General features: G+C 35.9%; 1 protein-coding gene across 5 annotated transcripts in view; it reads left to right on the forward strand.

Moving 5' to 3' along the window:
- SOCS5 (suppressor of cytokine signaling 5) overlaps positions 1-22,843 on the forward strand; it is a 69,190-nt gene extending 46,347 nt beyond the window's left edge. For 4 of the 5 annotated variants that reach the window (XM_024998577.2, XM_005212610.5, XM_059891212.1 and 1 more), the window contains exon 2: positions 18,676-22,843. In XM_024998577.2, coding sequence (XP_024854345.1) covers positions 18,688-20,298 — 1,611 coding nt within the window. In that variant the 5' untranslated portion in view covers positions 18,676-18,687 and the 3' untranslated portion in view covers positions 20,299-22,843. 5 annotated transcript variants of the gene reach the window in all.
- Positions 22,844-23,735: the final 892 nt, after the last annotated feature.

Below are 23,735 nucleotides of genomic sequence, written 5' to 3' on the forward strand. Positions count from 1 at the left end.
TCTTCTCCACCAGATTGTGGACTTCTAAAGGCATTCAGGAAAAGGATGGCAAAATTATCAGAGACAAAAGCAGGCAATGATACTTAAATATCCATGTGAACAAGGGAAACTGTTTATATAGACACTGATTTCTTAGACCTAAGTTTTTTTTTTTCTTTTTTCGCCATTTTGTAGAGGGAAGTGGACACTGCCAATAGTAGCGGGCATGGCTTCTTTTCAGTAATGCCTCAAAATTGACCACACAGAACACAGAGTTATTTAAAATGTTGTATATAAATAAGAATCATGCTTCATTTAAGAAAATTTTACTCAAGTATATAGTTAATTTACAATGTTGTGTTCATTTCTGCTGAATAGCAAAATGACTCAGTTACACATAGATATATATACATTTTTATATATATTCTTTCCTGTTATGGTTTATCAGGATACTGAATATATTTCTCTGCTATACAGTAGAACTTTGTCCATTCCATATATAATATGCTTCTTGATGTGCCATGAGTAATAGAATTCCTATGTTTCTGACAAAGAAAATAAATAAAAATGACTAGTGTCAGGAACAATGAAAAATAAAAGGTTGTATATTCTCTGTATTATGCCATTTTAAACAATTGTAGTAAAATTTACCTAAGAGTTACCGTTTTAACCATTTTTAAGAATACTGTTCCGTGGCAGTAAGTACACACACATTGTTGGAGTCATCGCCACCCATCCCTCACCAGAACCACAGCATGTCTGAGCCTAGAAAATTCTGGATATTGACCTCTGTCCCACTAGATACAAAGTCTAAATTAGCGATTAAATTGTTTTACTAAAATTCTGATTAAATTTTCAAAGTTACATAAATACAAAGTGCATGTCCAGTGGTTTAAACAGAATCTCATAGATACCTTCCCACTGCAGCTGATTGGTCAGTTTGGCAGAATGGTGAGTCATACTTACCTGGCCAACCACAGACCAGCTGTTGATTTACTCAGTTATGTGAACCAAGACCAAAGCACCAGAATAGAATAGAGAACCCTGGCTCTGTTTTAACATTTTGTCTTTTCCCTGAAAGTCTGAATGTAAGTTTCCATCCGGCCCCTAGGTGTCTTGAGTTACAAGAGGCAGTCTCAGACTTCCTTGTCACTTAAATCTTTTAGTACAGTTAAGAGATAAAACTGACACGCCTGAAAGGATCTGAGGAGAAGAGAACAACACGTTGTGGTGTTAGCTCTGAATTCTTTTAGGGGAATCAGAAATTGATACACACATGAAAAATCGAAGTGAATAGTAAAGGACAAAATAGTGGCGGTGTTTTAGAGTAAGAAATAAGTTCGACTAAAACGGGGCACGACTATGGATGGCAGTGAGTGACAGTGAGGCACCAGAAGGTGTGTGTGACTGCTGGATGTTCCGGAAGGGAAATGAGTCTGGCAGGAACAGAAGAGAGACAAAGGTGTTGCAGAAATCTAGGAAAGTGGCAATGGAAATTTGGACAGGGTTTCTGGCAGTGGAAGTGCAGAAAAAAAGGTAAATTTGAGAGCCATTCTGGGGGGGAAATCTATTGAACTAAATAACAGTAAGTATAATTGTGTCAAGTGGAAGAAGAGCAAAATGAAAATTTTTCTGAGAAATTCCATAGAAATGTGACTGATATCCCATTTTTGGGAAAGTTCTTGAATTAACTTTAGATATAGTGTATTTGAGTTGCGAAGGAGAAGCCAAAATGAGACAGATTTTTTTTAGGCTCGTAGTGGACTGAAAAGTGGGTGGAATGTGTGGTACAAATCCAGCTGTACTTGAGGTGAGAACTGGTCCTGGAAAATAGGATCACTGATTATAACAGTAACAGCTAGAGCACATTTTCTCCTAACTTCTACATACCCGAGAAACTCTTAAATAAGTGTTTTAAGTTTATTTATTATTAATTGGAGGATAATTGCTTTACAATATTGTGATGGTTTCTGCCTTATATCAACATGAACCAACCATAGTATACATATGTCCCCTCCCTCTTGAACCTCCCTCCCACCTCCCACCCCTTAAATAAGGTTTTTCCCCCCCAGTTAGCTTCATTTCAACTGATGAGACTAGTTAAATAAATCATAAATCACATCCAGGACACTGGATTTCTTCTCCCATACTATTAAATAAGAAAGCAAAATCTATGCCTTACATAGAAGGATGAAGAATAGGGACAAGAACTTAGATTCTTTCACAAAGAAAAACATCTTAGAATAAATATTGTGGCACAATAATGTCTTGCCAAGGAGCATTGTATTCTTAAATTTTATAAGCTACTGAATTAACTAATTTGTTTGATTTATAACATTTGAAGTAATGTACTAGTATATAATAGAATGTTTCATGTTTTCCTTTAGTGGAACGTTTAGTTGAAGCTGCTATGCCAAATGTTTATAGGCTTTCTGTCTCAGAATGGCTCTTTGTGTATATAGCAAAACAGTTATAACCATATGGAGTTAAGTAGAAAAAAACCTTGGTAATAAAGTGTTTCTCTTATAATTAGAAATTGCCTTAAGATACAATATGTTACAGTAGTGATAAAGGTAATATAATTGGAGAAATAGTCTATTAGTATAGAGATGACTGGAGTTTCACTGAAGATACTAAGGTGATAGGGTTGAATTCACATCAGAGTGCTCCTTTTTTGATTAACATTTTTATAACAATAGAATTCCCACCATTCCTACCACTGCTTTTTATCTTCTTTTTATTACATGTTGGAAACTCATCTTCTAAGCTCAGCTGTACTAGAAGTGTTACAGTTGTATTGCATCACATAATCTATTTCTGTTGGTTATTCTATAAATAGTATTACCATACACAAAAGAATGCATATTACTTACTATCGGTGCTCTTTGGCAAAGAGTATTTCCTGCTTCCCAGTCAGGTGTTATTTACTGCTGATCCCAAATACTGTTTGAGAATCAGGTTGGCTTTAATGGAGAGCTCTGTATTTGTTATTCTTTTCTCTACTGATTGTGTTTATCAGCCCCTTCAACCCCCATTTCTTTGTATCTTTTCTAACTCACTCTTCCCCCACCTTTTCTTTAAAAAGCTTTTAAAAATACTTTGTTTATTCTGCATTTTACACATAATATGGGTTTTATAAGATGGAATCAGATTGGTGTTTTTCAAGATCTACTTCCTTTTGAAATAGCATTTTTCCAACTAGGTAATTAATATATTACATTTGAAAGTAATATCTTGGAAAAGACAGAAAAGAAAACAGGAATACAGAAAAGAAAGAAAAAAATGATCAATTAATATAATTGAACACCTCCCAAAATAACTATAGTGGTATTTGCTATCCATAATCTTTTTATTAAAATGTTTGTATTTATGTGTTGAGGTTAGTTTACATACTAATTTTATTTTATTACCATATTTGTTAATAAATATGTTTTTATTAAATAAAAATAAATTTTATTAAATAAATTTAAATAAATTTTAAATAAATAAATTTATTAAATACATTTTATTACCATATTTATTTTATATAATGAACATTTCCAAAACACTAAATGCTCCAGAAACATGGTTTTAATGTCTATTAGTCCAGTCAATGAAAGCACCACAATTTATTTAACTAGTCCTCTGTTAACAATACAGTTTTTCCCCAATTTTTGCTAATATTACTTAGGCTATGATGAATATCTCTTTGTATATAAACCTTTGTGTCTTTATCTAATTATTTTCTTGGAATATATTTCTAATTGTGAAGTCTTGTCAAAAAGTATACACATCTATTTTAAAGTTTTGATAACATAAAATTTCCTTCTTGAAACGCCATGCGGATTTGTGTCCTCAGGTTTGTAAGAATACAAGCTTCTCAATACCACGTTTAGATAGTACCATTAAAATGTAAAATAAGGGAAACAAACTTTGCCGAGTTGGTAAGTAAAAAATCTTATATTACACTTTGCTTTGGATGTCTAGTAAATTCTAAGAATGACCTTTTTTCATACATTTATTGGTCAAGTGTTTTATCTGATTTTGTGATTTTTTTTTTCCTCTGGACATACCCTTTGCTGTTTTCTATTTGTGGTGTTGTGCTTTATCTTTTTCTTATAAATATATTAATACTTCGTCATATGTTGAAAGTTTTTTATGTAGCATACCATTTGTCCTTTAATTTTGTTTATGGCATTTTTTGACATGTAAAAGTTTAAAATATTCAACTATTAAGTATTTTGATAATTTCCTTTTGATTTCTTTCTTCAGCATTTTGTTTAAATAGACTTTCCCATCTCTTCTTTGATAGGTTAGACAGTCTCTTATGTTTATTTTTTTATTTATGGTTAGTCTGTTTTTACAGTCCATTGAAATGCTCATCCATTCCTTTTACGTTGGAAAGATTACAAAATTTTAGATTCAGAATTATAGAGTTTTCTAGTTTAAGAAAATCTGTTAGCTTTATTTTTACTCCCATCTCCTTAAGAGAAAAAAATGATTTAACAATAAATCTACACTTGGACATTTAGTATGGTGATAATTGACTTATACTGAGGCAAGGGAGTGGGAGAGGTAATTTCCAAGTCTGTAGGCCTTCCATTCAGGTTTCCTATTAGTAATAGCAGAAAAGAGGAGGAACAATGAGTTACATGTTTCTCATTGTCTGCTTAAAGGAAGCAGATCAGTGTTCTTGAGAGAGAAATCTTGGCAGTAAAGTCAGAGGAATTTTTTGTGTGTATCTTTATATGAGGAATGATGTCTTTGATACCATTTTTATAGGACATGGAATAATAGAAGGCCATTTATTTTATAAACTCTTAATAAAAGTTAAGGGCATAATATTAAGTTTTAATTCTGGTAAAATACTATATCTGCAGGAGTCAAAATAATACAAACCACATAGGTGTCTTTCTGGTTAAGTTATTTGATGTGAGGGAGAGTTTAGAAAATGTCTGTGGTTGGTTAGATATTTCTCTAACTCTTTCAGCATAATAATTGAGATTTTTAAAAATTAGATTTTGATTTGTGTGTATTTGTGATTCCAGTTAGAAATAGCAATTGTGGAATGGTTCATACACATTAGATCCAAGTGTTTAACTGGAAAGTGTGACATTTCATTGTGAAAATTAGCCAATTAATTATTTGACAAGGTCAAGAATTATCTCATATAAGTAGGTTTCCAGAATTACCTGCAAGCAATAACAAACTATTTTTACTTGCTATTTTTACTTCAGACAGTTAAAATGTGAACAGTTTAAGTAAATACTAAATCTTAATTCATTTCAGATCTGACATAATATCTAATTTTTTTAATAAAGTACTGCTTTCTTTATTATCAAAGAATATTGAGAATTAACTGTAGTTCAAATTGCTCAGTGTATCTTTGACACAATTTAAACTTACTTTATCTGTAAAAATAACCCTCATTTTTAAGCTGTATGTAGGGCAAGTAAATATCTCTTAAACTGTGCTGAGAAGGTTTTTATAAGGGAAGACAGGAAGGAGAAAGTTTGTGACAAAATAGTATTGCTATTATGAGGGTTTTTGTTGTTGCTTTTCAGCTGACCCTGAACCTTTAGTGTTTAAATTGAACATTAAATCAGCACCTGACTGAAAGCTGACTAGTTACATAGAGTACAAGACCGTGAGAATAGCTCACTATGTTGGACATTAGGGGATTATACCTTAATCGCACCGTAGTATGATTAGGACTCAGAATTGCATCTGATGTGCTTGCTGCTGGTAGATCTTAAATAACATGACTCTATTTGTGGAATGCTATACTTTTAAGTTCTGATATTTTAAAAAATCACAGATCGTTGAGGTTAGTTAATGTAGTTGCTTGTAGAGAGAGGACTCCCTGGGCTGGCTGGAGACAGAGGGTTGCTTATCCTCTTTAACATCTCCCATGAAAGACTCCTTACAACCTACTTCTGGTTGTTTATTTACATTTTTAACTAGTTGAAATACTAATTTTTTTCTAAGAGTTTCTTTGTTTTTGTCTTCCTAAGGATTAAAAAGTGACCACTCAGAATTCTTCCTGGAGAAAGACTCTTTATATCCCTACAACAACCATCTGGTTACCTTATTTCTCCAGGTGATATGGTTTCAGCTGTATCTTTCTATTCCTCAGTTATAATACTGATAACTGTTGATTTGTTGCTCCTTTTGTGCTGAGATCTTAAAGTGTAGAGGAAGAGCCAGACATAGAGTCCCTTGACTTTTCTTTGCTGCTTGAAATCCTGGGATCAATCTTAAGGCAGATGTTCTAGAGGGGAATGAGAGTGAAGGAAGATGCCTTACTTAAGCAGCTGTTTCAAGTAGTGTATGCAAATGATGATGAAGACTGAACCTGGGAGATGGCAGTGGAAAACAGCGGGGAGGCATGGACCTGACGGGGCTCTCGGGTGGACTGCAGACCACATTTTCCAGTTCACCCTTCCCTAGCGGAAGTGTAAAGGCAGTGGTAACTAGGATGTCTGTATTTCTCCCCTTGCAGTTTGAATCTCATACTTCCAAAGCATACAAAAGTTAGGGCTTTGCCTAAAGAGTGAAGAAATGACCTACTACTAAGTCATTTCAGTCGTGTCCAACTCTGTGCGACCCCACAGACGGCAGCCCACCAGGCTCCGCCGTCCCTGGGATTCTCCAGGCAAGAACACTGGAGTGGGTTGCCATTTCCTTCTCCAATGCATGAAAGTGAAAAGTGAAAGGGAAGTTGCTCAGTCGTGTCTGACTCTTAGTGACCCCATGGACTGCAGCCTACCAGGCTCCTCCGTCCATGGGATTTTCCAGGCAAGAGTACTGGAGTGGGTTACGGTCATGTTCATTGTTGCATCTCTTCAGTTTCCACGTGTTTGTTTTTAGCATATAGATCTTGTATCCTGCAACCCTGCTGGGTTTTCTTTTCCTTTTTTTTTAGGATTTGTTCAGTTCAGTTCAGTCTCTCAGTCATGTCCAACTCTTAGCGACCCCATGAATCACAGCACGCTGGACTTCCCTGTCCATCACCAACTCCCGGAGTTCACTCAGACTCATGTCCATCGAGTCGGTAATGCCATCCAGCCATCTCATCCTCTGTCGTCCCCTTCTCCTCCTGCCCCCAATCCCTCCAGCATCAGGGTCTTTTCCAATGAATCAACTCTTCGCATGAGGTGGCCAAAGTATTGGAGTTTCAGCCTCAGCATCAGTCCTTCCAATGAACACCCAGGCCTGATCTCCTTTAGGATGGACTGATTGGATCTCCTTGCAGTCCAAGGGACTCTCAAGAGTCTTCTCCAACACCACAGTTTAAAAGCATCAATTCTTCGGCGCTCAGCCTTCTTCACAGTCCAACTCTCACATCCATACATGACCACTGGAAAAACCATAGCCTTGACTAGACGGACCTTTGTTGGCAAAGTAATATCTCTGCTTTTCAATATGCTATCTAGGTTGGTCATAACTTTCCTTCCAAGGAGTAAGCGTCTTTTAATTTCATGGCTGCAGGATTCGTTAGGTTTTTCTATGTGGAGAATCATGTCATCTGAAAATGGGCAGTTTTATTTCTTCCTGCCCAATCAATCAACATTTCTTTTTCTTGCTTTATTGTCGTGGCTTTCACTTCTCTTTTAACCCTAATCTCTTGCTCTGGCCACCAGTGATTTAGAAATCATAGTTGTTAGATTGACTTCTGCCTGGAACACTTGCCTGGGTTGGTGCTTTCCTTATGCAAAGATTTTTCATTACAGATTCAAAATCTTTTAGAGTTATGGGCTTGGTGTTTTTTATTTTTTCTTGAGTTAGTTTGAAATTTTATGTTTTTCTAAAAATCTAGCCTTTCTAAAACCCTTTTTAATTTATTGGCTTAAAATTTCTCATGTTTTACATCTGTTTGTTCCTTTTAAATGTCTTACAGTGTGTATGCATGTAGTTTCTGGCCCCAGGCTATTATGCTTTCTAAGGTTCTTTAGTCTCTTGCTCTGGTCAGCTCACTTCCTCAAAGCACTTCTCTTTAAACCTCTCTGCCCCTGCCACCCTTTTTTCATTTGCAGTTTCCAAATTGCTGTGCACTTTTGCATGTAGTATCAGTAAACGTTAAAATGAATATATATTTTTATCGTCTTTTCAGATTACTTGTTTTTAATCTTTTGATAGGTGAGGTTTTATTTCAGTTGTTAGCAAACTAAAGGTTTTTTGATTGTCCTGTTTTAAAAAAATAAAATTGTATGTAACATGGTAATACATAAAAGTGAGGTATATTACTTGGAGTTTCTAGTCTATAATTTTAGTCAGAGTGCTTCTCTTGAAATTAGTTTTCTTAAAGGGTTAAAAGGTATCCTATTTGTCTTTACTTCTCCCAGTATTGCTCCCAAATATCTTTCTGAAGAATAAACTCATTTCAAGATGTTTAAAATTTCTTTTACTTAGGCCGATTTAAGGATCTAGATAAAAAACCAGAGTTGTCCTGATTATGGGGCTTCTTCCTTTCTTTTACTCATTCATTACAAGCTGTCAAATTATTTGAAGACCATGGATTATCTTCAGGCCTATAATTTGGCATAGAAGGAAGTAGTATCCTTTAGTTTGTATTATAGTGATAATAGAAGGAAAGTGTTATTTTAAAAAATCATTTTATTTTAGTCCTTGGAATCTTTGTATTTCTTGTGACACTAAACTACTGGAGTTACAAAATGGATATCCTTCCTAGAGAAGGAATGCTCCAGATTACAATTGCTCACTTACCATTGGTAACTAAATATTCTTTGTAAATTATTAGCAGGACCGCAGTGAGCTCATTGTTAAACAGGCCCCAATCAGCAGTGAAGGCTAACCAGTGTAGTAGCTTGATCCACTAAGTTCCTCAACCTAGAGCTGTTTCCCTTGGTAGATATTTGTTTCTAGTTTACTTTTTGGTATTAAGGGAGACTTGTGTATGTGTGTTGGGGGTAGGGGGTTGGCCCTGTGCTCTAGGAAATGTTACAGGCATTTCTGAGAAGGTACTAATCACATTGGACTTCCGTGGTGGCTTAGTGGTAAATACCTGCCTGCCAATGCAGGAGACTCGGGTTCGATCCCTGGGTCGGGAAGATGCCCTGGAGAAGGAAATGACAACCCACTCCAATATCCTTACCTGGGAAATCCCATGGACAGAAGGAGCCTGGCGGGCTACAGTCCATGAGGTAGCAAAAGAGTTGGACATGACTGAGCAACTCAACAGCACCTAGTCGCACCCTGCCTTGATGCTTAGTAACAACAGTTTGCTTTTTGCTGCTACCACCAGAAGTACGTGGTACTTCTGCTGCCCTGTAGATAGTATAACAGAAGCTACCTTTTCTGAGCCCTTGTTGTATATACTCAGCTATACTTACCTTTATGTCATGTTATCCTCTTAAAAACCCTTGTAAGAGAGGGGTAGTTATTTCTATTTTTAGATGGAAAGGCTGAGACAGATTTCACAGCTGGTGAGTGCTTGAATTTGCTTTTAAGGCTTTCTGAAGCGAAAGCACATGTTCTTTGTGTTCTACCACAGTCTGCCAATAATGCTGGCCAGATAAGAAACATTTCAATGAATAGTATGTTTGTTAGTATATTACATAAGATACTTTCTCCATAGAAAATGTAGCATAACTTACTAGGATTTTATGCCTCCCTAACGTGCAGTATATATATGGTAGAATTTAAATGACGGCAGTGTTAAAAACTAAAAAGAAATATTGAGTCACTAAAAAAAAATGAATGAGGACTATGTTCCTGGGCCTTGCCTAGTACTATACAGATTAGCTATGCTTAGTTTAGACTGTAGATGAGCTGTGGCTTCAACTGCTAAGGAATACTGAAATCCCTGTAATATTTCTTAGGAAATAATAGAGAATCTTAAATGATGAATGATAAAACTTTCAGTCTGGTAGATTTTGTACATAGGAAAATACTGACATTTGTGGCATGACCTAGAAGAACTGAAAGAGAGAATTATTTTTAAGAAGAAAGGAAAGCTAAAGGTTCATGCTAGATAGTACTGGTAACAGCCACTGTCTTTTGAGTGTCTCCCATGAACCAAAGGCTTTATAGATATGGATTCTAATCCTCACATCCAACCCATGAGGGAGATATTATCCTCATTTTACCAAGCGGGACATTTAGGTTCAGAAATGTGAAGGACTGTACTTGTTCAGCCTCCTCCCCCACTCACCCCCTCAGCTGACTGTCTCACGCTTGTGCCCTTTTCACTATGTTGTCCTAAGCGCAGTGCAGGCAGAATCACTACAAGTACTCTGTGTTTAAGAATCTGGGGTTTTGATGGGTTGGAGCACTCTCCTGTATGACACTGGAAATTAGAATTGTGTGAGTAAAATTTAAGGAACATGCAAATTTTAGATACTTTTTTTTTTAAATCAGAAAAAGAAATAGCTCTTAAATTGTCTTTTGGGGGGTTTATTAAGGCAGTCTGTAGAACACTGTGACTCTTAATTTGATTTAATGTCCATTTTTTCTTCTTTTTTAAGATGTGCTATTGTATTTACTTTAATATGCAGAAAGAAATACAAGAAATTACTAAGCTTCATCTCTTGAAATTAAGCATGTGGTTCCAAATATATATTTTTTTAATTTATTTATTTCAATTGGAGGACAATTACTTTAGAATATTGTGATGGTTTTTGCCATACATCAGCATGAGTTGGCCATAGATACACATGTGTCCGTCCCGCCCCCATCCTCAACCCCCCCACCACCTCCTTCCCCACCCCATCCCTCTAGGTTGTCCCAGAGCACCGGCTTTGGGTGCCCTGCTTCATGCATCGACCTTGCACTGGTCATCTATTTTACATACGGTAATGTATATCCAAACATATTCTTAATTGATCTTATATTTGAAAGTAGTATTCTAGAAAAGAAGTGAAGTTTAGTCATATGTTGATAGATCCATTAGTTATAATAACATCAGAACACTTTTGAGTGGTATACAAGCCTACAGAGAGAGTCATGACTTTCATAGTAGGTAGGCATAGACTAGAGACACCAAGCATTCACAGTAGGCCTGTGAATACGCCTTTTGCTCTGGGTTCTTTTGGTCAGTGTTGTTTCACACATTGCACTTAAAATGGAACAAGCTAGTGGTTTTCTTCTGAGTGCTAGCTTTGTCACATTTTAATATCAGTTCCATCCTTTAATGGAACATTTTGATAAATCACCAAATTGCATATAGAAAAAAATCTCCCAAATGTTAATATGCTATTGTCTAAATCATCTGTAATTTTCAGTTTTGAATTCATCTACTGAAGAGTTATGAGAGCCTTTTATTTTCATAGTGGCTTTTTAAATAGTGTTTATTAATTCCCATTGTGGTCGAAATGTGGCTGTATAATTTTAAAACTTTTATTGTGCAGTGTATTGTGTACAGGAAAGACTGTGTAAAATTGTAAGTGAAGTCTAAAAAATATTTAATAAATAAAAACCATTGTAGCCGTTACCCAACCAAAGAAATACAAAATTAATAGTGCTTTAGAAACGCCCTAAGTGCTTCTCACTAACTCTGTATCCCTTGCCACAAACGTAACCATTTACCTGCTTTTTATATTCTTACTAGATATGTATGCCTATCTCAACAACATATTTTGGACTTAAACAGATAAATTGATTCATAATGTACATATCTTATGTATCATATCTTTCTCTAAGCATTGTCTTTGAGTTTCATAGTATAGATGCAAGTGGGTTATCACGCCTGCTTGTCTAGTAATCCATCATTGGATATACACTCATGGACTGATGAGGTTTCACTAGGATGTCCCAGTGACAGCCTCAACTGCAGTGTTTGCTAAACTGAGTTTCTTAACTCTCTTCAACCTCCCACCTGCCAAAACTGCTCTATTGACTGTGTTTTCTATCTCTGAAATAGCATTTCTTTCCACCCAAGCCAGAAACTTTTTTTGACACCTTTCTCTTCCTCTTTCACCATGTCAAGGCAATCATTAATCCTGTAGATTTGCCTTCTAATCATTTCAAATCTGTGTCTCCACTGTTACCAGCCTAGTGGGGTCCTTACCTGGACCTTTGAGGTGGTCTTTGTGCAGCATCAGTATCCTTTCCTGTTCTCTCTGTGGATTACAGCCCTGCCTCTTCTGCTTCATCTTGGCCCTCATTCCCTTCACTTGCTAGTCTCTGTTAACTTCAGCCATTGTTCATTGCCATGCTCCTTCCTGCTTCACGACCTTTGCAAATGCTGCTTCCTCTGCCTGTAGAACACTGTCCTCGTATTCTACAACAGTGTTGGACACTGTTCATTCTCACTCATCCTTCCTGACAGAATTTTGAAATATCACCTCCTCAGAGAGAAGTCTTCCTAACCATCCCTGAATCTAGCTCATGACTCCCTGTTATCATTAGGACTTTGTACCACTCCCACCTGGCATGGCTATAAAATTGATTAACTGGTTATTAACGAAGACCTTTCCTTTGATTCAGTCAGTACCAGTAGTCCACAAAGTCCATTAAAGCAAGAAATCATTAAAAGGGGTGCATGCCTTAAGTATTCTACTCTCAGAACATGACTCTATGTTCATTTGTCAGGCTTTTTATTAAGGGACAAAGGCCTTTTCTTTGAGAATAGGTCCATTAGTTTAGTTGCCAGTTCCATATTGTTTATCTTTTAGAAACTATACTCATAATATTAATATATCATTTAAGATTTATAGTTTGGGTTTTTTAAGTAGCGTAAGAGTTTAGACTTTTCTGATGCATTCTGATCTTAGAATCCTTATATATTTTTGTAGTATTTTTTCTAATCTTTGAAACTGTTTTCTTGCCTATACCTGATATAGCAACAGAAGTATCTCACTTTTATTGAGTATATCAAAAGTTATTCAACTCAGTGTTCACATTCCCCCATATTTTGTTAGGTTAATTAACAGTTAAATCACCTAATTATAATAATAAGTATAAATGACATGAACAGATCTAGAACTCAGTAAAACTCAGCTGATGGGAAGAAGTCTGAGTATATTAGGTCAGAGGATTCCACATGTACATGCTCTACTATATTAATATACTGTGTATAGTATAATACTGTAACTGAATTACATGATCATTTATTATCCACAAAACAGCGGTTTTATATGGTTGAATATAATATTAAATAACAGTGTAAAAGATATGTAGGCATACAGTTGGATAATGTAGATCATGTCACAGACTATAAAGTATGTTAAAAATATTTAAAAATAATTTTCTAAAAAACCCCAGTGGTTCTCAGATTATTTTAAGGGACTAGAGCTATGACAGCCATGCATCCCTGGATTTCTGGATCAGTCTTTAATATTAAACACTGTATTTTTTTTTTAAGTTATTGAAATGTCACCAAAATATCAATCAAAAATGGCATCTCCTAAACTGCATCTTGTACTTGACTTTGGCACAGAAATACTTTAGTCAGTCCTGTGTCCCAGTTTTTATACTGAAACTGAAGAGCTTTCTATTGAAAAGGTATTATGATTAGTAGTCTAGATAGATTAAACAGTAGAGGAGCGGTTTAGTTGGGTCACATGTTTCCTCTCTGCCCACTATGGCATGCCATGTAGTCTGAAAATTTGTTGAATTTATTTCTGATAAAGTATGGATTCAGTTCCACTGGAATGAACTCCTGGAAACTATTTCAATGACTTTGTTTTGTGGAAATTTTGTAATAGATACTACTTGGCATTAAGAGGGCCATTGACTACAGTCTTTACTTTGTTAATATATATAAATTTTTTAGTAATGGAATTTGACCTCTCATTTTTCATAATTCTGATTTATAGCTTATCCTGTTAATTATCACTTTTCAACAAAAGCTGTTTAACTTACTACAGTATTATAAAACCAATTTAAATTATGATTGTCCTTCAGGAAAGGAATGACTTTTTAGAAATTTGCTTTGGATAGGTTTAAAGATAACTCCGCAAGCATAGAAATGTGAAAGATTGTTAATGGATGATCTCAATCTAGAATCAATACAATCGAAATTTAACACTTTTTCATAAAAAGCCCTGTGTAACTTTATATGAAACCATAAAGTAATAGAGTTGTAATAGCTCACACGGTTTTAGCTGTATTTCCAAAAATTTAACCAGAAAAACCAAAGAACCTCAAAACTGACATTGTAAATATTAAGAAAGTTGATATGTCTTCCTGATTCTTATATGGACTCTTCTGTGAATCACTATTGGGATTTTCTTCCCACTATTACAGCCACCCACATAGCATTCCCCACATCAAGAAAAAAATCCATTTTCTGTCCCCAGGGAGTATTGGAAGCATACTAGTCGTTTCAGTTAGGATATTTTGTCACAATGCAATCTAGCAGCAGCCTTCCACACTAGGAAGAGAGAGATCGCTAAATTTCATGCTCTAGGAAACTGAACCAGAGGTTTAGTGTTAGAAACTGCCTGCTGTCACCTGGCCTGTCATGCAGCTTGTTCATACAGCTTACAAAGAGCTGTATATGAGAATACGTGGTTTTAAGTTTGGTTGCTTTCTAAAATCAATGGTTATTTTTTTAGGTATAATTTGCTTGTCAAAGAAGTATCTTTAGATAGCTACAAAATGTATCTTATAAACATGGAGATGAGAGATTTCTGTACTTTTTGAATATTACTCGTCTAGTTTCTGCGGTGGTATGGCTTATCATCTTACATACAGTAGACCAAGGTCAACAAACTTTGTCTGTAATGAGCCAGATATAAAATACTTTCAACTTTGTAGGCTACATGTGATGTCTGTTGAATGTTCTTTCTGGGCTTTTTGTTTTTGTTTTTTTTAATCCTTTTAAAAATGTAAAAACCATTCTTAGCTTGAGTCTATACAGAAGCAGGCCACAGGCCAGATTTCCTCCCTGGGCTATAGCCTGCTGACCCCTGCTCTAGATCAGCACTGTCCAGTAGAAATATAATTTGAACCATGCATGTAATTTAAAATTTTCTAGTGGCCACATTTAAAAAATAAAAAGAAGCAGATGAAATGAATTCTACTACAATATTTTACCAGTTATATCCAAACTTGTTATTTCAATATGTGGCACTAACCACATTTCAAGGACTCAATAACTACATGTAGCAGACAGCACAGTTCCACACCAGAGCTATTCAAAGTATGGACCATGAACCGGTGTCAGCCTACAGTTTGTTACCAGTTTTTGACAGGTTAAGTATAGAAATTAAAAACAAGCATTTAAAATATTTTATAGTAATTTAACAGTTACTTTATATCTGTTCAACTAGTAAGAAACTTGGCACTTATATTTCATGTCTTTTTTACATTTCACTTTTAAAGCAATTTTATGATATTTTACAAAAGAATCAGTCTATGAAATTAAAAAGAAACTGCTTTCACTACAGATAACTTAAGAGGCCCCTTCAGTGCTTCTCAAGCAGTTTATGCTGCTGGCTCAAAAGTGTGAGGAACCAGTTACCCCCGGAGGCAAGGGTAGAGTATGGGGCTGAAAACAGCACAGTGGGCAGTCCGTGCATCAGTCTCCCATGTGTCTTTCACCCTGAGCAGCCTGGAAATGACTGTTCCTTTACCTTGGATAAAACTAGAGGTCAGAGCTGGGAGGAGTTTAAGAAATTTAGTCATAACTGAAGTTGGGATATCTTTCAGAAATAAGCAGCACTTTTGAAACACAGAGACTAAGTGAAAGTAGGAATACTGAAGTTAAGACCTCGCAACCTGCCTTCCCTGTACTCAGAACACGGCAGTCAGGAGTGTATGCCCCACATAGGAGATTGGAGCCTTTCTTTCCGGGATGAACAGCCAGGAGACAAAGCTTACAGATAGTAACTTTTGAGGATCCCCTAATGAAAAACCAACTCATTGTCTCATCATCTTGTAATAAAGCCAACCAGTCAGCAAGCACCACCCCCGTGCCCCCCATCCGCCCCCTCCTCCCCACCCCCCAGCGAACAAAGCTTCTGATCTACATGTCAGTGCTGATGCATCATCAGACACTACAGAAAGCCTCGCAAGTCAAAAACAAAGACCTAAAGACTTAAGGAGAAAAAACAATATACTTAGAAGAAACAGATACAAATGTTTAAAATGTTAAAAGAAGAAAAAAGGAAAACGTTTTAAAATTTTGTATCCTTAGAGAAATGAGGCATTATATCCAGGAAGCTGGAATAGGATGCTATTAAAAAGAACATTCAGAGAACAAGAAAATTTGTCTTGAAAATTAAAACTGTGATACAAAGAACTGTAACCGCACTAGAACTGTTGGACAGTGATGTCAAAGAAATCTACCAGTAGAAAATGAAAAGAAAGACAGTCTTAAAAGGAGACATATGATAATCAGAAGATGAATCTAGTGTCTAGTGAACTTTAGACACTAGATTTTAGTGTCTAGTGTCTAATGAACTTTAAGGAGGGAGGGAGGGAAGATGATGGAGTAAAAAGAAATTGAAAGGGCCTGGCACAATGAGTGTAAAAAAGGTCCCACACTATACAAAGAAGCTGCAGTGTTTCATGAAATAAAAACAGGTCACATGCAGAAGACTGGGAACTGATATAACATTAGACTTTTCAACAGCCAAATTGAAGCCATTAGAATAGTGGAATAAGGCCCTCAAAATTCTGAGGGTGAATTATTTCCATCCTAGAATGTTGTCAACTCATATGAACACATTATCTAGAAACAGTGAGGAAAACAGCAGCAGAAACAGCTTAACAAAATTCAAAGTAACTTTCCTTGACCCCTGGGAGTGGGAATCAAGAATGGAGAGAGTGTATCAGGCAGTACTCCTTTTTGATATAAGCCTTGTAATAGTGTTTGACCTTTGAAACTGTAAATGTATGAATTAGGTAAAAATAAAAAGCAACTTTAAGAAATGAGAAGGAATCCAGGCTAAAAGGGGCTAGGATGTTGGAAGAGTACATCTACAAATTCTAGAGTCAACAAAAATGGAGCAGGAATTAGTCCTAAAAATAATAGGGCCATAAGTGAAATCTTAATATATAAAGAATAAATGATAAAAACAAAACATGTTCAAATGGTTTAAGACTCAAAAAATGCTTACAAAAGATTTTTTTTACAAGGAGGAGGAAGCAAAATGTTCTGACAGAGTTTAATAGATTTAACAGTCCCATCTAACATTTTATTAGAACATATACCACCTGTCATGCAAATTTCTATGTACTTAACAGTATGCTTTTAATAAAGAGGACTCTCACCGTACATTTTATGATTTCAGAGACATAAATTATCTATGTTGGCATTGTCACTATTCCAAGAGCACTGTTAGTTCAAGACCCTTTCTGGAGGAAACTAAAGGGAAGATACATAATTCTTCTTAAGAAAGTTCATTTCTCTTGCTCCTAGTCAGCTTCTTGAAAATGGAAGTATTTCTGACAAAGAGATTTAGTCGTTTATGGAAAGATCAGCTCTAATGACTCTTATCACTGTTAAAACAAAACTCAGTTTTCCAATACTGATTCTGAACTGTGCAAAATAGTACACAGTGAGATAGTAAATAAATATGAACAAAAAATTCAGGGGGAAAAGTGCCATAAATATTAAATGTCAAAATAGAAGAAGAAAAAGATTCTGCTGTCATATTGTGATAAAACTGGTTGAAGTTTAAGTTTAGGCTTTTCTATTTCATCTAATGTTGATTTTTAGGTTACTAAATGAGACAGCGTGCCTATAAATGTCATAGTCTTAAAATAATTTACACTTGTAAAGTGCCATGAACTGCTTTAGATTTTTTTTAAAGGAGCAAGAATAAAAAACCCAAACTGCATAGTTTTTGTTTTTTAATTACTGTAGTATCATAACTTTTTTCCTATTACTCTGTTATTTTCAAGTTTTTCCAGGATTAAAAATCGAGACGCTTACCTTCTATTTAAACACGTATTATCTTTCTTTTTTCCTGTTTTCTGTTACACTCAAACTACTTCAAAATCACGGAAAAAAATTATGTCATAGGGTGAGGAGGGTAGATTAGGAATTTTTACAAGTGATTGACCTGTAAGGCTTAGATTGCTAGATGAGTGGAGTAGAGTTAGTTGGTAAGTGAAATTAGATGACTGCTTAAAGGTTTTTTTAATTAATTTTGATGTATTACACAAATGTGGTCCTGATTATCACTTTTAAGAAGTTGAATGAAGATGCATTTCAACAATGTAAAACATATTTTCCCTTTATAATACTTGAGGCAGTACCTAAATTATTCAAAGTAAGGAGACAGAAACCAATGTCATAATGGCCTGATGACTCCGTGGTAAAGAATTCACCTGCAATGCAGGAGATACAAGTTTGATTCCTGGAGATCCCATGGATCGGGAAGATCCCCTGGAGAAGGAAATGACAACCCACTCCAGTATTCTTTCCCGGGAAATCCCATGGACAGAGGAGCCTGGTGGCCTACAGTCCTTGGGGTTGCAAAGTGTCAGACACAACTTAATGATTACCAACAACAACACATGTGAAAAAGCCACCAGAGTTTAATTAAAAGGGTTTCTTTGCTTTCCTCTGAGTTCTGTATTCTATTTGAAGGGAAGTAGAAAGTGAGGACTTGCTTGAATAATGGTGTCACAGTAGGGTCTCATAACCCTTATCACAGTAATGGGGTGATGTAATGTAAATTTCTGACCAAAACCACTGATGTTTCCCATGAGAAAAAGAGGGATGGGTACTGACTGCCTTTTTTGTTTTCACACACTCCTTTGATTAACTTATTTTCTTCTTTTTCTATTTTTTGTCTTTAGGTCTTATAATCAATGGATAAAGTGGGGAAAATGTGGAATAACTTCAAGTACAGGTGTCAGAATCTCTTTGGTCACGAGGGAGGAAGCCGTAGTGAAAATGTGGATATGAACTCCAACAGATGTTTGTCTGTCAAAGAGAAAAACATCAGTTTAGGAGACTCAGCTCCTCAGCAGCAAAGCAGTCCCTTAAGAGAAAACGTTGCCTTACAACTAGGGTTAAGCCCTTCAAAGAATTCTTCAAGGAGAAACCAAAACTGTGCCGCTGAAATTCCTCAGATTGTTGAAATAAGCATTGAAAAGGATAATGACTCATGTGTCACCCCAGGAACAAGACTTGCAAGAAGAGATTCCTACTCTCGACATGCTCCTTGGGGTGGGAAGAAGAAACATTCCTGTTCTACAAAGACACAGAGTTCACTGGATACGGATAAAAAGTTTGGTAGAACTCGAAGTGGACTTCAAAGGAGAGAGCGGCGGTACGGCGTCAGCTCCGTGCACGACATGGACAGTGTGTCCAGCAGGACTGTAGGAAGTCGCTCTCTGAGACAGAGGTTGCAGGATACTGTGGGCTTGTGTTTTCCCATGAGAACTTACAGCAAGCAGTCAAAACCCCTATTTTCTAATAAAAGAAAAATACATCTTTCTGAATTAATGCTTGAGAAATGCCCTTTTCCTGCTGGCTCAGATTTGGCCCAAAAATGGCATTTGATTAAGCAGCACACAGCCCCTGTGAGCCCACATTCAACATTTTTTGATACATTTGATCCATCCTTGGTTTCTACAGAAGATGAAGAAGATCGGCTTCGAGAGAGAAGGCGGCTTAGTATTGAAGAAGGGGTAGACCCCCCGCCCAACGCACAAATACATACATTCGAAGCCACTGCACAGGTTAACCCGTTATATAAACTGGGACCAAAGTTAGCTCCTGGAATGACTGAAGTAAATGGGGACAGTTGTGCAGTTCCACAAGCTAATTGTGACTCAGAAGAGGACACAACCACGCTGTGTTTGCAGTCACGGAGGCAGAAGCAACGTCAGGTGTCTGGAGACAGCCATGCCCACGTTAGCAGACAGGGAGCCTGGAAAGTCCACACGCAGATTGATTACATACACTGCCTCGTGCCGGACTTGCTCCAGATCACAGGTAATCCCTGTTACTGGGGAGTGATGGACCGCTACGAAGCAGAAGCCCTTCTGGAAGGGAAACCTGAAGGTACATTTTTGCTCAGGGACTCTGCACAAGAGGACTACCTCTTCTCTGTGAGCTTCCGTCGCTACAACAGGTCCCTGCATGCCCGAATTGAACAGTGGAATCACAACTTTAGTTTCGATGCCCATGACCCATGTGTGTTTCACTCCTCCACTGTAACAGGACTTTTGGAACACTACAAAGACCCCAGCTCTTGCATGTTTTTTGAACCATTGCTTACAATATCACTAAACAGGACTTTCCCTTTTAGCCTGCAGTACATCTGCCGTGCAGTCATCTGCAGATGCACGACGTATGATGGAATTGATGGGCTCCCTTTACCATCAATGTTACAGGATTTTTTAAAAGAGTATCATTATAAACAGAAAGTTAGAGTTCGCTGGCTAGAACGAGAACCAGTCAAAGCAAAGTAAACCCTCCTGTCCCAAAGGGCATTAACTAGATCTGCTTTTTTGTGCATCAGGCAGTGTTCCTATAGCAAGCACACATATCAGTGTTAGGTTTCTTCAGTACAGTATGCAAGCTTAGTGTTAGTATCTGTCAGGTGCGATCTGCTGTTACTTTTACTCAGTAAATGTGGTGCCTATTGAGACAACAGGGGATAGAGCTACAGGTATTCAGTAAGGCTGCAGAAACATTCTGCCGATTTAGCTGACAGTTTGGTTTTTAATGGCTGTAGTAACTGAGTGAAGCAACTCTGGGGCATTTGCTATGAAGAATTCTATTTCTTACTGAAGAACAAATTATTAATATTGAATGAGTATTTCAACAGTATGACTAATGTTTGAAATTATTATTTTTTCTAAGAATTTTTCTATAACCTTCCAAAAGTAGTGATGTTTATAGTTACTGTAAGTCAAGTTTGGAAGTCCAAAAACATAAAGACTGCCTTCCTTTTAGAAAAAAAACACAAATGCAATTTCTGGCCACAAGGGCATAGTGCAGTTCACGTAAGTGTGGATATAGTTTATAGTCAGCCTCCTTTTCTCTTCTGCAAAAGGTACTGTTAAGTAAACCAGGTTTTCTAAGTAGTAGTTCTTAAAATTTCAGACTTAGAAAAAGTTGGTAGTAGAATTTTATTTAAGGCCTTAGGTATTCATTTTTTAATGAGTGCTTTAACTTAAAGCGCATTGGAAATAGCTGCTGCAAGGTAGGCCTGCGTGTGATTTTTTTTAAGTTGACACGTGCAGTCGAGTTGCTGGTTTGTTAAAGTTGGATCTTTTTCTATGCCCATGATGAGTTTGTGAACCATGAAGAAAGTGAGACGAGAAGATACCCAGACAAGTCAGAGGATACTAACTCCAGTGGTTGCTGGTCGTTGAAATTATTGTTAAACTGTAACTCATAATTTGGATGGCAGTATTTATCTCTTTGTTGTAAACTCTCATAGCTGAATTGCTTAAGTACAAGTTACAGAATTTCAGTGCACTTAATTTTTAATGGAAAATCTGAAACCTAAATTGCTGATTTAAAAGGTACTGTACAACCATTGTATCTGTAAATAACTTTACTTAGCACCTTTTTGTCACTTAGAATAGTATGCAATACTACTTGAGTGAGCTATTTTGGACGTAATACCAAGTTCTAGTGTTTGCTTCTTAGTATTGAACCGAATTTACAGTCCGTCTTAGACATTTTGCACTAAAGTAGTCAAATCTGTTCTTGTGTCTTTCTGTTAATGTGCTCTGTACCACTGGTGAGTGCTCCCTAGTTTCCTTACCTGCTGCTACAGAAAGTTATTTTACATCCCAGTGGCTGTCGCCAAGGCCACAAAAAAGAAAAGCTATATTTGTATGCAACACTAACCCTTTGACTGCTAATGTATGTTTCTGCTTGCTGTGCCTTGTTATGGCTGCTTTTTTGTGCTAATAAAGTATGTTTGGTGTTCTCCTTGTATATCTGCTGTTTTATACATTTGCAACAATTTCTCTTGTAAATGGAATGGTTTGGGGTTTTTAAATAAGCATTACCTGGCAACCTCCTATAGTTAATGCAGAATTACTGAACAGTCTAATATTGACTTATTCCAAGTAAGCTAATTCTAAATTTAATTCTGTACATCTTTCCAATCATAATCACATATACTGTGGAACAGTATCTCTCTAGTTACTGAAAATTACTGTATAGTTTAGGTTATAACAGAAAATGAACAGAGAAGTACTGAGTAAACCTATTGATTTCTCTGCTTTTAAGTGAAAGATTGAAACTATCAGTGACATGTTATAGTAAATGAATATCTGTAGCCTCCTGCATCAGAAGCAAGTTAAATGAAGTCTTGTGAATTAATAACAGTAGCACCATTTATTGGTTTGGGGACCATTTTAATTAATAATAAATGCCCAAAATGTAGAAACTTTAACCAAAGACTTGTCCATTTTAAAGCAAAATGGGGATTGAAGGGACTTACAATTCCTGTCATTTCTAGTAGAAGTCCCTGAAGAACAAATACCAAAGTGTTTGAGAACGTCATCCAAACCTACTTTAAAGCATTATGTGCAATTAAGTTGTTATGACATAATGACATTGCATAATTGTTGGGTCCGTTTTCTTGAACTTATAATGTACCTGAAAAATAAACCTCTTGGGGAAATAAAGAGTTCATACTGATTATTGGAGAAAGACTATATATGCAAGCAAGATCTTGTTTTAAAGAGGTAACTTGAAACTCCAAGAAAGCACTTGATGTTTTATATGCTTGTAGGAAATTGATGTTTTAATTGTAGTTTTACAGAAAGTATTAATGCTTTTATGTATTTCAGAACTTTCTTATGTTAAATGGAAATTGTTTTAAATGTGTAAATATTTGAGTTTATGTAAGCATGTATACACTGTGCTAAAAGTCACTTATGTTTCAGTTTGTGTGTAATATTCATATGCGACTTTTGGTTTAAATTTTTTTCTTAAAAAAATTAGTGGCTTACATTTTAAAAAAAGAAAAATCACCAGCATGAAACTGCACCTAAGTCTATATTCACTGTGTCTTTTTCTGAATCCCACTGTAGTCTGTCAACTAAATTTATGTTTTCATGGGTTTTTTGAAGTGCATTTTAATACAAACTAGGAAATTCTTTAGAAGTTTAGAGATTTCATATAGAAGTAATTATAATTAACCCAAAGAAAGATTGCTCTGGTTCATATACATTCTCATTCTTAAGTTCATTATCCATTCATTCATATTCTGTATATACATACATACATATGTGTTTATGATGTTAATATTACTTTCAACATTAATATTGACATCTGATTCAAAATCATTTAAAGGCCTTTATATATATATATATATTTATATAAAGGCCATATATATATACACTCTATCCTTGTACCATTCAGATTTGATTATCTGCACCTGAAGTTTAGACTTATAACTATAATCTTGTTTGTAGTAACTTGTAAAGAGAAAGCATTCATTAGTATTTTCTTTACTGGCTAAACACAGTAAAGATTCTTTGAAGAAACAGCTTGATTTAAATATAGTTATTAAGTGAGTGAGTGAGTGAAGTCGCTCAGTCGTGTCCGACTCTTTGCGACCCCATAGACTATAGCCTACCAGGCTCCTCCGTCCATGGGATTTTCCAGGCAAGAGTTCTGGAGTGGGTTGCCATTTCCTTCTCCAAGTTATTAAGAGTCGTAATTAAATTTATATTTCTTATACAAAAGTTGAGCCCAAATAATAACACTTCACAAACTGATGTGTGTTCTTATGGTCCATGAGAAGATTTATATAAAATTTATAGTGGCTTGAACCATAAAAATTGATACTTGAATTCTAAGATTCATATTGACAAAATTCAAAGTTTATGAACATTTTAATTTGACGTTTTGACCTTGTTGCTGTTCATTTTCATCC

This window comes from Bos taurus, chromosome 11, assembly GCF_002263795.3.
Source record: "Bos taurus isolate L1 Dominette 01449 registration number 42190680 breed Hereford chromosome 11, ARS-UCD2.0, whole genome shotgun sequence".
Taxonomy (NCBI): Eukaryota; Metazoa; Chordata; class Mammalia; order Artiodactyla; family Bovidae; genus Bos; species Bos taurus.